General features: G+C 35.4%; 1 protein-coding gene across 2 annotated transcripts; it reads right to left on the reverse strand.

Annotated features, from left to right (window-relative positions):
* Positions 1-86: 86 nt before the first annotated feature.
* On the reverse strand, positions 87-8,006 carry LOC139973608 (uncharacterized). 2 transcript variants are annotated; one of them, XM_071980412.1, is made up of 6 exons: positions 7,326-8,006; positions 5,618-5,690; positions 5,166-5,338; positions 4,170-4,314; positions 3,724-3,798; positions 87-3,153 (listed from the first exon to the last, which is right to left on the reverse strand). In XM_071980412.1, the coding sequence occupies exons 2-6, from the start codon at positions 5,679-5,681 to the stop codon at positions 2,981-2,983; spliced, it is 630 nt and encodes a 209-aa protein (XP_071836513.1). In that variant the 5' UTR covers positions 5,682-5,690; positions 7,326-8,006; the 3' UTR covers positions 87-2,980. The 2 variants fall into 2 exon arrangements, with proteins under 2 accessions (XP_071836513.1, XP_071836512.1); XM_071980411.1 differs by having other exon boundaries at positions 89-3,153; positions 7,693-8,006.
* Between the last annotated feature and the right edge of the window lie 9,390 nt (positions 8,007-17,396).

Raw genomic sequence — 17,396 nt, forward strand, 5'->3', positions numbered from 1 at the left:
GTAATTCAGAGCCGTAATTGTATACATGGACTTAATTAATGGTGTATCGAATGTCGCGCGCGACGAACAGGTAAACCAAATAACGAATCTGCGATCTTAATATCATTGAAGGGGTTGTTAGCGGCTAAGTAAAATAGGTCCCTGCTCTGAACTGGCGGACGAGAAATTGAAGAAAAGTTTCATCGCATTCATAAGTCGTGTGGATTCGAATATCCTGTTATCATGATATTGGCGTTGGGAACTGGGAGTCTTTCCATTAATGCAGTCTCATTCTTAGCATCATTACTATACGAGCAGATAATCATCATTACTATACTTTTGTAGAGCGCTTGATCAGCATGATCTGGTTACACCCCAAAATTCATTTTTAATGGTACACATGTGTTCCTTTCTATGATAAAAAGTATGGTCTTCTGGTTACCAAGGAAAAGTTGCCACAAGACCCACAAGACCACCTGAATGAATGTAGAGATTTCCAACATTGCTCTTCACCCTCGATCCTCACTCTTAGTTTTAAACATGATTTTAGCATCTTCTTTGATAATTTCTGGTATGCCTCCATAACCCTTTTTTTGTATATTCTATGTAGGAAATTTCTAGCAATTCTGTTATATATCTGGATAATAAGGACACAGAGGTTAATTTATAGTTAATATGTGTATTTCCTATCCACATACTCTCATATCAATATAACTGTATATGATCATGCAAAGAAAGTTTGGTGCAAAGTATGATATAGCACTGATGAAGACAATAATGAATACGATTCTGTCATTTGATGATAACCTCATATAAAAGAGCCCAAGGGCACTATGGTTCCTTGCTCGTAAGGAATATTTACAAAGGAGCAAGCAGTACTGTCCTAAAATTGTTATGTGGTCCGATGTACACACACAATATTATTGCCAAAAATATCACAAATCATCCGTTGGTCCTTTTGAGAACCTGTTGAGGACCAGGTGACTGATATGAGCAAGAGTTGGCCTATTTTTTACAGGAACACCCGAACCGAATTGTACAGTTGCTTATAATAGCATTTTCGACTTGAATATATTGCGCATTTATATGCATCTGTGTTATAACATGATAACACGTGTTATGCTAGAGGCACCTTTTATTGCGGCCTGTGTTAAAAAAATAAAAAATATATAAAATAATAAAAAAAATAAAAAATCAAGAAATATTTTATATTAGTCTATATAAAAATAAAAAAATAAAAAAAATAAAAATATATAATACCACTACGATTTACTGTATTGTATCTTTAACATATCTAGCTCTCGCATGCTCCCAAAACATAACACGTGTTAGTGTGTTATAACACCCTGGCATATAAATGCATAATATGCTACACGTTAAGAACAAATATAAGCTCACACCTTTTCGGCTTGGGTGCACAGAATCATCCTAACTGTACTTATTAAGAATTCTAACAAAACCAAAAGAAACCTTGATGTCTAATAACTTCGCACACAAAGGTTGCAGATGAGTCAACTTATGGACAATTTAGATCGGAATATGGCCAAGAACATTCCATTAATCAACTAGAAAGAAACTAATACAGGTCACTGGAGGTCAACCTGAGGTCAAAGGTCACCCAAATGCAGGTCAACGTTTGGATTACAATAGCATAACTCCCAACCCTTGAGGGACATTTTGTTCTCAAATTATTGCAAAAATACTAGTTTGTGACCCCTAATTGACCTTTGATGACCTTGGATCACATAACCTTTATGTTTGGAAATGATCCCTTACCCTATTTACAACTAGTCCCAAAATATCAACTATGTATGGTTTTTGGCCTCTAACTGACCTTTGGTGACGTTCACAGGCACCAAAAACAATAGGGCAAACCTTCTCACTATGGCGGATCTATATACCAAGTTTGAGTTAAGTCCAACTATCCCTTGTTGAGTTACAGTGTACCCAAGCAAGTGTCACAGGTGCACACAGACAGACACACACATGCCAACCTGACTACAAAGGTTCCTTTGCTAAAAAATTACTTGGATAAAATGTGTAAACCAACTAAAGTAATCACCACTGAATGTATCTTCACACATTAACTATCAAACCTCATTTAAGTGCAACAAAATGTTGAAAATGTGAACAATTTACCTATGACATGGTCAGATGTCTCGTTGAATATAGAATACTCAAAATCATTCTTAAATAGCACATTAACTAGGTACAGCCAGAAATATAAATATATGGACGGAGTTCCAAACACGAAGAAAAAAATGAAAGAGATATGAATACGAAATGACTTTCTGGTGCTGTAGTATGCCTTATAAGTAATGAGATGACACTAGACAAGTGTCAGTATATTTGATATTGAACATGTATTCACCAACAAATCTAAAGGTTCACTTGCACTGAAAGCTTGTATCATCCAGAAAAGTGAATATACTATTTCCACACAATTGGACACCTTCCATCCAACTTAAAATATCTCATGGGTACAACCATGTTTAGACTGTTATCAGTCAATTTTATCGATTTGCCTCCCATGGTTTAAGGGGATTTCCTCTAATCCATACAAGCATTTTATATGTTATCTGTGCTGAAAGTTCTGTTGAATGGTTTCAAACATCAAAATCAAGTTTGATCCCACCGTACTCCTATAATTCCATTTCTGTAACTTTACTACAACTGTATATAGTACTATTGAAGGTAATGAAAGCAAAAACTTAAATGCTATGGTACCAATAGCCTTTCCTCTGGCTTATCATACTTTGTAAATATAGATATATATATATATAAAATAAATAATAATACAAATAATAATACCGTCTCTGAGGTTTCCTGTTTAGTAAAAAAACAAAATTCCTTCAGGCCAGTTAAAAAAAGAGGCGATTAAATCTCATATAACTTTGATTTTGGAGCTGTATCTACTCATATTTATGGCAAGAAGGCAATGAGGCAACTTGAAGGCAATGAGGCAAGAAGAATAAAAACGATAAAATTACGATTAATAAAGTTACGATTTAACTATACATTTAATGCTCTCTCGGGCATTCCAGATCCTACGTAGCTGGGCTGTCCCATAGCATTGTGGCTTCTTAAACACAATTCCTTCTGGAAGCCCATCCATTTGTAAATTAAAAAGTGTTTTGTATGGCAGTTTCTTGCCAGGCTGCCCAACTGCTTCAGCTGCAAATGGAAGAGAGGTCACGATTAATATAACTTATGGAGTACAGTAGGGTTGAGCGATATTTTGTCATAAGAACTCATATCACAATATGATAAAAAGTGCTGGATATCCATTTATCACTACATCTAAAGGAAAAAAAATTGTCAGAAATAAATATTTTGCTCAATAAGACATAGGATGTTGCTACCATTTGTATTTGTTTGATTTGCATTCTTTACTGATATAGATAAACCATTCTAATATTTCATGTTCAACTGACAGACTGGTAGTGAGTGTTTGCAAGTCAGCAGAACATGTGGTCAAGTTTAGTGTTAGTGCCACTGAATGTGTAGACAAAGGTGGTATATAATGGAGTATCTAATAATTTAAGTATTATTTCAATGTGTGATTGAATTTGGAATTTTGATAAACTGAAGTGTCCCGTGCCCATAAATGAACTGTATATGGTCATACTTTTGCATACAGTGTGGCCAATGCAGAAGTTTGGTGTCTCAGAGCTCCCCTGCCTTTCAATGGCACAATTGTGTCACCACTTACTCTGGCAAATAGTTTCAGTAAGTTCAACTAACCATATTTGCTATTAAAGAGCTGCCGTATGTCATGGACAGTAATTGAAGTCTTTGCTGTTACCCGAGCATCCAATCCTGCCAAAACAATGATAGAAAGTAGGTGTCATTCATTGCTACAATAGGCGACACAAATAGAGAAAAGGTGGGGTGTTGCATGCATAAAAAATATGGTCAATTGGTTTGCTGCATCAACCATACTTATGTTTTTATTATGCCTATAGTAATAGACAGAACATTTCATATTTTCTGTTACATCAGCTGTGTTAACCTATGAAGATTTCTTAAATCTGTATTCCTGAACCCTGTAATCCAAAGATTATTGAACGCAGATGTTTAATGAGTCGATTCGTGTATTTTGCTGTGATCTGTTAATTGATTTGTTCTTCCTGGGCAATTGAAGGTACTAAGCTCACTGTTTATTGAATATACAGAAGTCAGACATTTACCTTTGCAGAACCCTTCGACGACAGCCTCATATTCATTTTCAATGAATATGTTGCCACTCTGTGTGCCTCCATATCTAGGGTCTCCACCTTGTGGAACCACAACAAAATAACCTGAAGTAGGTTGCAAGGACCGCATCTCATCCATCTGTAAAAAGACATACCAAACATCATCATGAAACATGGTGGTACAGCATATCCTGGCATGGTTTGAAAAGAAAATGTATCGAACTAAGAAAGGTGTGTTGAGGCTTTTAAAAGGCTTTCATAAATTGGTACTTATAGATTTGACAGTGTGAATGTCATTTTAACATACACACACAATACGGACTTCCAATTTCATTTACATGTTCAAAAGCCTTAAAGAGATGACAAGATCAACAGTGCATTTTGGTAAACGGCTTTGACAGCTCAACTAACACCTTTATAATATTCATAACTTTGAGGTTCTTATAGCAAGTGATAAATAACAACTATAATATCTGTCTTGACTTCCTTTCTCTCCCTTTTTACTCTATCAACTATTCGTATTGAACACTGTGCGCTCATCCATACCTCTGTCCATTATATACAATGTGCCACCATAGCTGCTTAATAAGTATTCTGCTTGTTAAGAAACTTTGCTACAGATCCTTCAGTGTTAGGACACCATGTCTGAGCATTGTCTATAACTGAACAGAGAACAAATTGATCTTCCAGCAAGATTAACCAATTAATAAATGAGGTTTTCACTGAAAATAAGTCAACTGTCAGATACCTCCACAAGAGTGTCATGAAGGACTTTGTGGTTTTCATACTGCTGGGTAATTGTAACATTGCCTTGTGTGAGGAATTGTGTGTACATGTTGCAAGTTTGAAGTAATGTTGTGCTTCTATCCAACTTATTTTGGGGTGAATATCAACTGTCCCTGGCTAAATGAAATATATGTACATGCTTCAGACTTGTTGGTGTGATCTTTAAATTATTCAAACTATGCATTGTTATCTTCACAGACTTACAACTTTTAGCATCTTCTTCACACACTTGTTCCATTTCCCTTGTCTCTGTTTGTGTGACAAAGTGTTTTTCTGGGCTGCTCTCCTCCTAAATTCTCTTCTGCGTTCTGTTGTCAGTGCAGCCCAGCGACTGCCATACAAAACAAATTTCTGCTTGCTGGTTAGCAGCCTGACACCTTGATATGAGGAGATAAAAAGTTGAGAGCAATAATAACAACAATCATAGAAATACACAAACCCATCGCCTTTGTCACATACCACCTCTATCAAGATTTCATTGAAATGTCACTTTAGTTATATAGAGTTCATTGTGCAATATTGACCATCATTGCCATCACACCGAATTGCACTAAGTGAAATCAAATTAACAGCAACAAACGATGGCTCAGAAGGAACATTCTTTATATTGGAATGCACTGCAGATGCACAATTGAAGTAGTAGACATGTACAATACCTTCTTCAGAATTGAGTTCCTTGCAGAACAAGTTGTAACCGGTTGTTCTACTTGTTTGATTCATCTTGTTTTCCTGTGTGTTAATGCAAAAAAAAAAAAAAATTATTGACTTACACAGTAAAAGTATATTGAAAATATTACTAAACACGAAACCATCAAGTTGGCTGACAGATTTGAAAACTCAGTCAGACTGCCAATAGTAGGTCCTAATATAAATATGTATAAATATATATATATATATATATATATATATATATATATATATATATATATATATATATATATATATATATATAGCGGGAGGCCCGTGGTTCGAATCCCGGTGGAGGCTGAAAGTTTTTTCACTGTTCTTGATTTTCCAACTCATTACGATTTTCATTTATATATATATATATATATATATATATATATATATATATGTATATGTATATATATATATATATATATATATATATATATATATATATATATATACATACATATATATATATTTATATATATGCATATATTTATATTAGGACCTCCTATTGGCAGTCTATATATATATATATATATATATATATATATATATATATATAGATATATATATATATATAGGGATGTGCCCAGGATTTCCTGAGTGCCGAGTATACCGGGGAAGGGGTCTAAGAGAAGCGGTGACATTTTTACATACGTGGTGCCCTCCCGCCACAACTGCCAGCCAGACATTGACAAGGGCAAGTTGTATACAGAGCTAGTGTAGTGTGATACTGCATGCTGCAGATTAAAGCCGCACCTACTTCATATCCGCACCTGTGTCTATGTGAATTTGACAAATGGGGGGAAACGAGGATACATGTGGCCCAATTAATTTTGAATATAATGTTAGGAATGTCTGGATTTTAGATGATAATAGTGCTGGGCGGGAGTCACAATTTTTTTGACAGTGCTGGGTGGTAAGTTTTAGTGCTAGGCCGCCTAGTGACGCTCAGTGTGGGCACATCCCTGTATCACAAAGTTCAATTGTTCACTTGCTGCTGCAAGAGTGCTCAATACATAAGAGTAGAGCAAATATAAAATAAGAAAATATACCTATACGTTAATTTACAGCATGTTGTCAATTAACGTATAGGTATAGCCTTCAAACTGTCAAATTTATCAACAAAATGAATTCATTCCACAAATTATGACCTAGTATTTTTCTGGAATGCTTTGTCTCGCTATGAATGTATAGTTTTTTCCTAATTTGATGAAACTGTGAAGTTCTTTAATTTTTGGTCAGTCATTAACAAAGTCACTGCTGTACATTGAATTATATTGTGCAGTGTAGTATTGTACAAAATAATGTGAACAGAGGTTTTCCTAGAATTCACGGTTCTGCAGTAATTCTGCAAAAAGAGGAACTTATTATGAATTATTTTGGTCCAAATATTATTGAGAAATTCTAGGGACGCTCAAATTGTTCTTAGACTATTCGTTGCCACTTTAAAATCAGAAAATGTGGGTGTGTCGCATAATGTCCTACGCCATATAACATGCAATAAAGCAGGTAATTATTTATTACCAATGCACCCCATGAGGCTACACTATAGCCTATGCCAATAGCTTACAAGTAGTTTAAATTGGTGACAGCAACCTAACCATTGTCTACACAGTTGGAAATAGGCTTAGTTTCAGCCACATGCAGGCCCTAGCTATGAGCCAGAAAATCAGTCAATTGGCAACTTACTGGATCTGGTGTTTACAAAATTCTGTATCCTACATTCATTTAATTTAGCGGAATTTTTATCAGTTGAGGCAAAATCAATCATTTAGCCACCCTAACACTCGGTAACACTAACACTAGGAAGCATACACTAAGTAAAGTGATGGGCCTAGGCTATATAGGCCCTAGTAGTAGTACTACTACTAGTGCTTAAATATTACCAAGAAGGCTATAGTGTACAGTAGAACCAATTTAGGCCTAGGCCTAGGGTCAATACAAAATGTTGCATTCTTTTATCAACAATTTTCAGTAGCCTGGCTTTGCATGTATGCCATGAAATTGTACGAATTTGGACCTAACTTAAGACAGTAAGTGTATAACTCAAACATACCCCTGGATTCTTCGGTGAAACTAATTCGTTGAAATTAATTTGTTGTTTTTTTGCCAAATATTTCTCCTTTTTTATTCAATTATTCGGCTGAATCTCATTTAAATGTTCCCGCTGTTTACAATGCATCGGCTATACCGTCGGCTGCATCGACTATGGTCGTTTCACAGTAGTTACAGCTTGTACGCATGACCACAGGTACGTCATATATTTGGTCCCTTCTCAGAAGGTAAAACTATATTTTCAATGCGGTTCGTAGCGATGTTCCAGCATACCTTTTCTGTCGCACTACTGCGTTATTGTAATGGACGAACTTAGTGAATGATCGTCGATTATTGGTGAACAAGCAATATTTAATTAAACTTTAAATTGTGTATTAAATAAATGCAACTCAGTCAATTGCTGATATCACAAGAGCTTACGTAAGCAAATATATATATATATATATATATATATATATATATATATATATATATATATATATATATATATATATATATATATATATATATATATATATATATATATATATATATATATATATATATATATATATATATATATACGAAAAACAATTATCAGAGGTACTTAGTAACGCCTAGCACTGACATAACATTTGATTTATATCTAAACACCTGCGCGTTTCCCTGGAAACCAATTCGCTCCTCTTTCGAACAAAGATAGTTTAACAGTTTAGGAGTAGTATGCAGCTTAAACGTAGGGTCCTAACATACTAAGGATCAAAATATTATATTCTTACAAAGTTATTGAACTAAAATTATAAATGTTATGAATCATTTTGCTATTGTGTAAACTGTAAAGTAATATCATATATATATTTTTTTTTTCAAATTATCAGTAGAAACTGCTGAAATGAGTGTGTTTCTTAATATTTTGTCTCATAAAGGGTGTATTAACCTATGACTAACCATGCTGCTGAAAAAAAATGTGTAATTTCATTCGAAATTTAAGAGCTAAGCGTATTAATAAAATATGTAAGAAATAATGTTTTTCGGATCTTTAAGTACAAAACACAATGCAAAGTTGTATGTTATAAACTTTTGAAAGGATCGACTATATCATGTTAATAACAGATCTTCTTATGGTCAAAAAAAAAACAAACACCCTTCATAACGACATCGAGTTTTTGGTAAGGTCACACACTTCCAACTGTTTATTTTATTAACTTTTATTAAATTCAACTCTTTAATATCAGATACAGTGGTGGAAAAACAAATCTTGACAATCCTATTAAGGGAGAGCAATTAAATGACTGTTTTGTTACAATATCATAATTAGAGATGTCTGCTCAAGCCGGGAAGAGGCTTCACCCACCAAGAATCCTCTTCATGCCATAGTATGTTGCGTTTTTATATTTATCGATATATCATGCCTGACATGAAGCGGTATTTTCCTTTATGGAAACAGAAAACTTGGCACATATAATCCATTTCACAGAACATTGGAAATATCGCAATAGCCTATTTTGATTAATCTTGTCCAGCGAACAGTTTGTTTTCTAATCCATGATATATTTATACACGCAAGTAATGTGCTAATGAATACCAGACACTATATCTCTACGATTATCGATTAGAGATACATGAATCAGTTGGGTTTTCTTTTGTTGTTTTTTTGGCAAAGACGTATCATCTTTCAATTGGTGTCATTATTGCACGTGTGCGTGTACGTAAATTTTATATCATTTTATATGACTATTTTTATGTGTGTGTCAGTACCTTGCATGGCGTTCTTAATATATTTAGATATTATAGATAGACAGATGTAGAAGGAATTGGTTGTGGTGTATTTTATAATAAATGGGTTGCTTCTCAAGCCGTTGTTAATTGGTCTTATCACATCTGCTTTACAAGTTATTATTATTTATCCATTTGTGTTGTGAAGTTATTTAGCTCACTAGAAGAATGTTAAGTTATGTCATGGTCTTGAATGGTATTCATTATCTTGGCAAAGATGGTAAGAAATGAAACAATTCCACTGCTACGATCATAAAGTTTATTCATTCTGTAGTTGTCGGTTTCACACTCAGGGTATGGGCAAGTCCATTTAAATCATACTATTGCATAGTCGTATTTGATTCATAACTATGACAGGCTTTACATTAGTTTCAATTAAGAAAATCAAGTAAATAGTATATATCGACCTGAAATAACATATTGTGTATCCAAACCTTTACTCCTTACCTTCAATAATAAATATTGACAATTAATCGTCCAAAATGAAAATAAGAAATTATGAATTGTTTATACAAACGCTTGCTTGTATTGTTTGTGTAAGCGATTTTCAATGATCGGATGTGATTGATGTTAACGTAGATTCATTGTAAACTCCATGTTATGTTTAAAGGACCTTGGACAAAACATGTCGGATCTATACACTATATGTTGTTAGTTATCGGAAATCTAGTTTCATATCTCTCATGTATAAAGAATATGGTTAAGTGCACTTCGCTCCATAACAACATCGACGTCCCAGTTACTACTCGTTCCATTCTTCTGCTATATTTGTATGTACTTCATTATAAATTTTTGTCATAAAAAGTAAGTTTTGGTTTCTGCAAAGAATCAAGTAATAGGCCTACCAATAATTACGGTAACCACCGTCAATCTGTATAAATTACGAGTTACCTCACCCTACTAAACTGCTGTACTGCAATAATGTCATTGCATTAGTCAATGGTATTGGTCTCTGCCATCTTGAAACTACTTACTATTTCATATCACATTCTGCAAACCAGGTACCAAGTGAGGTTTCGATTCCATCATCATTACCAGAGCACGTGTTAAAACATTTCTCAGTCGTATGATGGTTTTCAACTTTGTATGAGGTTTCTATGTGCTGCCTTGATCAGAGTTTCATAGGAAGTGATGTCTCCTCCTCTCTTGATTCACTTCTGTGAAAAGTAAGGCTGCTAACATGTGAAATTGTGTGATCTTTTGCAATTCACAAAGAACAATTATTAGAAAATCACGCTGGGGTGGGAGGGGCAGAAGGTGCTACTGATGAATATATTGCCAGCTGTTAGGCAACTGGTAGATGAAGGGTACATTATGTTTGAACAAGGTTTTCATTAGTTAGGGTTCGCTTTCAGGGAGATTACGTTCACCAATTGAGAACCATTTTGATAGTTATGGTGTTACGAGGGCCCATTGTAGCCTAACGCTAGTCACTGCTAGTGAGGAACCTAATGTTATAATATAGATAGTATTTGAAAAATGGCCTACGTGATAAATCAGTATTTGAGAAATTAGGTCGGGTTACCGTGTCACAATGTTATAATACACGATTGTTCTGGTATATTCCTTATGATGACGCGCTGGTCTCGGGTTAGCGTCGGTTTACGTGAAGTCCCGTTGCGGTGTGCACACATTTTCGTGGATTCTCTGGAACGTACGCGAGATATGCAAAGGACTTCCAAGAATAGAGAAACTGGGTCAGGTGTATCGAGAAAGATCTAGATGATTCTTGACTTGGGGAATCGTATAAAAACCCGCCCAGATCGGAGAGTTTCTCACTTTCTGAAAGAATACAAGCGACGACACTTATTATACCATTCTACTATATATCGTCAGTGCTCAACGACCAGTACTTTCTGAGGGATTGAGATATCGATACGAAGATTGATTCTACACTTCCATTCAGAAGTTTGAAGAGGACTTTGCTGTGAAAGTACAGTTTTCCAGTGTTTATTTCGGAGAAGGTGAAGAATTTCTGTCTCCGTTGAGGAAGTTCGTTACGCCAGGAGTTGGTGGCTATAAAGCTGATTTTGGACTGACTCTGGTAATATTTAGTCGGCGAGAAGTTCGACTTGTGCTTCACTCTATTGTGGCTGGAGGTCCGTCTTCTATTTTGAAGCATCGCCGGAAAGAAGGTGACTGCTGTTTCTGGGATCGCGAGAAACTTCGTCGAGGACCAGTGAATTTCGCGGTACAACGGACCGAGAATCGTCGTCATCAAGGTCGTGGCCGTATGGCAAGCCGTTTTAACATTTACCTCGCAATTCGACTTAAGTCGAATACACTCCACTTAAGTGGAACTCAATTTCACTTAAGCAGAATACTATTTAACTTAAGTGGAATTCTATTTCACTTAAGTGGAATACCATTCCACTTAAGCTTAATTGTATTTTACTTAAGCTGAATTCATCAACTTGTCACTGCATTTTACTTAAGCTAAATTCTATTTCACTTAAGTGGAATTGCATTCCACTTAAGTGGAATTGTATTCCACTTAAGTGGAATTGCATTTCACTTAAGTGGAATTGTATTCTACTTAAGTGGAATACAATTCCACTTAAGTGGAATGTCCTGTCTATTTCACTTAAGTGGTATACAATTCCACTTAAGTGGAAATGCATTCCACTTAAGTGAAATGTGATTGGATAGTCTATTTCACTTAAGTGGAATGTGATTGGCTAGTCTATTCCACTTAAGTGGAATGTGATTGGCTAGTACATTTACCGCCAAACTTTGCCCATGCCTTTGCGCGCCATTATAAACAACTTGCCGCGATACGTGTACGTACGTACGTGGTGTCGATATGTGCACAATGAATATCGGCTGTCCATCGGGATCCAGCTAGCACTTAACATCCGTGCAAGGTGTGTACTTACGTACCTGACCTGGTACCTGACGAATACCATTACCAAAATAAAGCCATGGCAAATACATGATAAGTGGTTGGAGCTACAGCCGAAAACGCATTGACAAGGGCAAGAAAACGTTTTACTTTTTGTGGATTTTGGGTTTTGGATGGAATCTTTTATTTCGTCAAAAGTTTCACTATCTAAAAAGTTACGAATTCTGCCTATGTTACTTTAACAAGATGTAAGTCGCCTCTGTTGTGCATCATACTGATTGTTCCCCTGTGCAAGTGAGGAAACAACACTTCGAATTGTGTCTCTAACAACAACAATTTTTTGATCGCATTCCAGCAAAGTTAGATGTGAATGATTAGCCGTAGCCATGATGTACACGTGCAACGACAATTGAATGCGTTACGACGAACATTACCCTAAATTGTATTTATATGTAAGCCACATATCAACATTTCCACTTAAGTGGCATTGTATTTTACTTAAGCAGAATAGAATTCCACTTAAGTGAAATTGACGCCCAAAAGACGTTATTCCACTTAAGTGAAATTGTATTCTACTTAAGTGGAATACAATTCCACTTAAGTGGAAATGCATTCCACTTAAGTGGAATTGTATTTCACTTAAGTGGAAATGCATTCCACTTAAGTGGAATTGTATTCCACTTAAGTGAAATAGATGGACTATTTAGCTTAAGTGGAATACAATTCCACTTAAGTGGAAATGTATTCCACTTAAGTGAAATACAATTCCACTTAAGTGGAATGCATTACCACTTAAGTGAAATAGAAATGTCCATTTCTACTTAAGTGAAATTGAATTCCACCTAAGTGAAATTGAATTCCACTTAAGTGGAATACATTTCACTTAAGTGGAATTCAATTTCACTTAAGTAGATTGTATTCCACTTAAGTGAAATGTATTCGACTTAAGTCTAATTGCGAGGTAAATGTTAAAACGGCTTGCCATATGGCCGCTGAGGGATGTCGCCGTTGGAAGAGACCAGCGTGTTTTAAAGTGTATCCTATCTTGTTAAGTTTGTGAGTAATTTTCTATATATTTGTAATTACCACTTGTTGTTGTTGGTTCGAGATCCATTGTTCAATATAGTTTACGTTCTCATTTAAAATCTCTAGACTCGTCAATTTTTCTGTGTTCCTTACGGAAACGAACCCAGGCTTGTGTCTCGTTAAAATTAATTATCGAGACCTCTCGCATTCCAACGTAACAAAATTGGGGGCTTATCCGGGAATCGAACCCGGGACCTCTCGCATTCCAACGTAACAATGGGCACTGCGAAAAATTCGTTTTATTACAAATAAAGAAATAAAAATATGATCAGTAGTCCTATAACAATTGTATTCATTTTTGGAATGTGATTTAGCAAACAGAGTTTCAGTTTTACACATTTTGTGATATTATTAAACTATAATGTTGATAATATTACCTGCTACCAAGTGTATAGTAAATTAATAGGCTTATGTTGAGGCAGAATTTAAGAAAGTTGTTCATCAATTCAGAACCAAAGTGGACTTAGGTTTTGAATTTTGTAGGTGGATTTCTGGTCCTAAATTTGCTGGCAGAGGAACTTTTTCTCCAGTTATACAACTTTTACTAGTTGCGTTTTCGTTACCCTACGGCAGAGTATTTGCATTAATATATTGCAAATGTTTAACCGGTGAAATATGCGACGAAATTATTTATCGGCCGTCAAAGTAACATCAAAGATTTTAACCAAAGAACATTTAAAAGGATTTGACCAATCGAAATTCATAAATGTGGAAAATGGATGTTTTATGTTATTTTTTTACTGTTGTGTCAGCTTAGTATGCAAGTTAGAAAACATAATTAAGTGTTCACTAAGCTCAGTAAGTTTATAGTCACTGATACGCAGAAGTGATCTGGACTCGAGTTTTGGTATGGCACTTTAGTAATTATACCAATCTTCTCAGCTATTATCTGTTTGAAGGGGGTGGAATCAACATTAAATACGCGGTGTGATCTGAGCTGAAGGAAATAATGGTATATAAACAATAGGTATATTTGATACCGATATTTTACAAATAGAGTGATGCATTACTTACGTAGAACAAAGTTGATGCCCTGGATAAGTCACTTGCACCATAATCATGAAGAAGTTAATGAGGCCAATATTTAAGTACTAAAACCTCTTCAAGTTACTCATTTACGGTTTGGTTCTAAAAGAATAGCCATGTGCTTTATTTAGATAATAGCTATGTTTCTTTCTTGAATTTTTAACACCAGCCATTTTAATGATTTTTGGATAACAGTCTTCACATTGTTGTTTCGAGAGGAATCTGCTGACTGGCTAAATCATTCAAGAGGATGGTCGAATTTTCATCTCAACATATCTGACGTTGTAGTTGTTATAGCATTCAGAGAATATGTTTTCTCCATTACCTCCATGTTAAGTCGTCATTAAGGTTCTCATAAGTGCAATATGAGTGGCAGTTCCCGTTGTACTGGAAGCGATAGCAATAGCTGGAACTATAATAGCAGCCGTTACAATAGTTACTATAGTCGATATGCCACCAGAAGCTTATGTGCTTCTCTGCGCAATGACAACGACCACATGCATCATTGTTTAGGTCATACGTGCTGAATTGTTTGCCCCTGTTATAATAAAGAAGGAAACTCATTTGGTAAGTCATGGCCGTCAAAGTAAGGAGGTGGTGTGGGGGTGCAATCTTGGGAGCCAGACTTCGACTTCTTTAATTTAATGTTAATGCAGCTTGCTACAAAGATTGTCGAGAGAGTTTAGTAGATTGCATTGAGTAAACATCACAGCGGAAACATCTCTTCAATGTCTCTCGATTATTTACTTATATTATGTCTTTCGTGCATTTGTTTGGCCTCACTCTGAGGGATTGAATATTATCCTGTGAAACAGGAGGATCTTATTACGAATTTGGCATATCGAATTGATGTAATTTGTAGTGCCATGGCGCCACTTGGTGCCAGGCTATATCTTACAATATGAGTACCGGATCCGCGAAAATGCCGCCAAATAGTTTCTCGTTTTGAAAACCAAGAGTGTGAAGCCTGTTGATCCTTATTTAAATCTTTGTCCAACGACATTGGAAAGAAAGATATTCTCGGATGTGTTAAGACTCAAGGTCAGTGGATCTTAACGGTAAAAAAAAAACAAAGAAGATGCAGAAATTATTCAAGAAACTGGATTAAAAATAGGGAATGAGGAATGTGACATCATGGCAGAGACCAAGACCATAATAACCGTTTGTGTTTTAGAGTCCCAATAAACATTACCGATGATGAAATTTCCGGAAAATTGGAAGAATACGGATGTAGATTAAGATCCCTATGGGTACATAAATATAACGAAGACTACCCCAACATAGAAAATGGCATCAGGTACGTTAGACTCGAATTACCAAACAGTGTCAAGTCTCTACCGTACGCAATCACTATAGAGGACACTCACTTAAGATTAAAGCACAATGGACAATCACGGGTGTGTAATCTCTGCTTATCAGATGATCACATGTTTAGAGAGTGCGGTCAACAAGGGCATTCAACGAACCGCTGTCCTAAAATCCTTTGTTACAAATGCAACAAGCTATCTATATCTCTACCCATCTACCCATCTACACCCATCCATCCATCCATCCAATTATCCATCCAATTATCCATCCATCCATCCATTCATCCACCCACCCATCCACCCGCCCACCCACCCAACCACCCGTCCATCCATCCGTCCTTCCATCCATCTGTCGTTTTGCCTTAACGTTATATATGCGCAGTATGTGCGTTTTTTTTTTTAAATGTCCACATCCCGTCCCTGCCTAACTATAGGACAAGGTTGTATTTAAAGTGGTTTGATATTGGAATATTATAGCAATACGTTTCCAATTGGTCCAAATTAATGTTATATATTGCAATGAAATGTTTCCACAATGAAAGGTTTTGCTTATTTGTTCAAGAAATAAAATAATGAACACGTGTTAATACAACTTGTTATTAACATTTATTAAGTAGTTTTACTAGTGTATTGTAACAAATATAATGTATCCATTATTACCATAACCATTACAACCACCGTCACACGAAGGGCCTTTGTTATGTCGTCGAGTATACAGAGAGCATTCATCAGATGAGCTATCAATCTAGAAACGATAAACATATTTAGCATGCAAGAGATCGATAATGGCTACCCTATGTTCCCGATTTTCCCCGATTTAGGTAATATCTTTTAAATGTTAGGGTTCTTTGGACAGCTCATGCAGGTAGTTTCCTATCGAAGACCCAAACGCAGTCACCTCTCACGTTTGAACAAAACGAATTTGTAAATAAATTTCCTTGGTTTTCTCAACAAATTTCGGGAACATCCTAAGCTGGTTTAAAGGTATATAGTTAAGACTATACAGTTGCACCCTTCCCGCCTTTCTGTGCTTTTATTTGCGCCGTTCTCTTCAGAAAATGTTACAAGAAATATTTGTCATTACAAGATGCATTTAATCATAAATAATCATTTCTTGCGATCTCATAATTGCATTTACGTTTTCACTGAGTGATGTCACATACATGCTTTAGTAATACGTTGTTTGGCAAAAATGTACTGCATAGCCAAAGTATATAACTTCGTAAGTAATAATTAGTGCCACCACGTAGCAAAAACCTTTTTAATTTTGTGGTAGCACACTTGCTTGCAAATTGTTCGATTAGTATAGCTCCCGAGGCATCATTGTTCTTTAACGAATATATCATTTACAAAACAAGAGCTACGGGGTTGGCGAGGATTTTTTTCGAACATATAGATTGGTCATTGCATTTTCATGAAATCGTAAAAACTAATGATTTGCACACTTAGTACTATAACATTTTGACAAATCTAACGTAAAGCATATCTGTTAATATGAAAAACTGGGCAAACCGAACAACAATACAACCAGTAGCTACTTCTGTGTATTTTAAGCAAATGAGAATATCAATGGTACATTGAAAAATAACATGAAAAGATTGAAGAACTTTTCTATCCCTAATATATTAAATTCATAATAATCTAGCATTAATAAGAACAAAAAACGTCAGTTGTTGACTTTAAGGCAAA

The sequence above is a fragment of the Apostichopus japonicus genome, chromosome 9, assembly GCF_037975245.1.
Source record: "Apostichopus japonicus isolate 1M-3 chromosome 9, ASM3797524v1, whole genome shotgun sequence".
NCBI lineage: Eukaryota > Metazoa > Echinodermata > Holothuroidea > Aspidochirotida > Stichopodidae > Apostichopus > Apostichopus japonicus.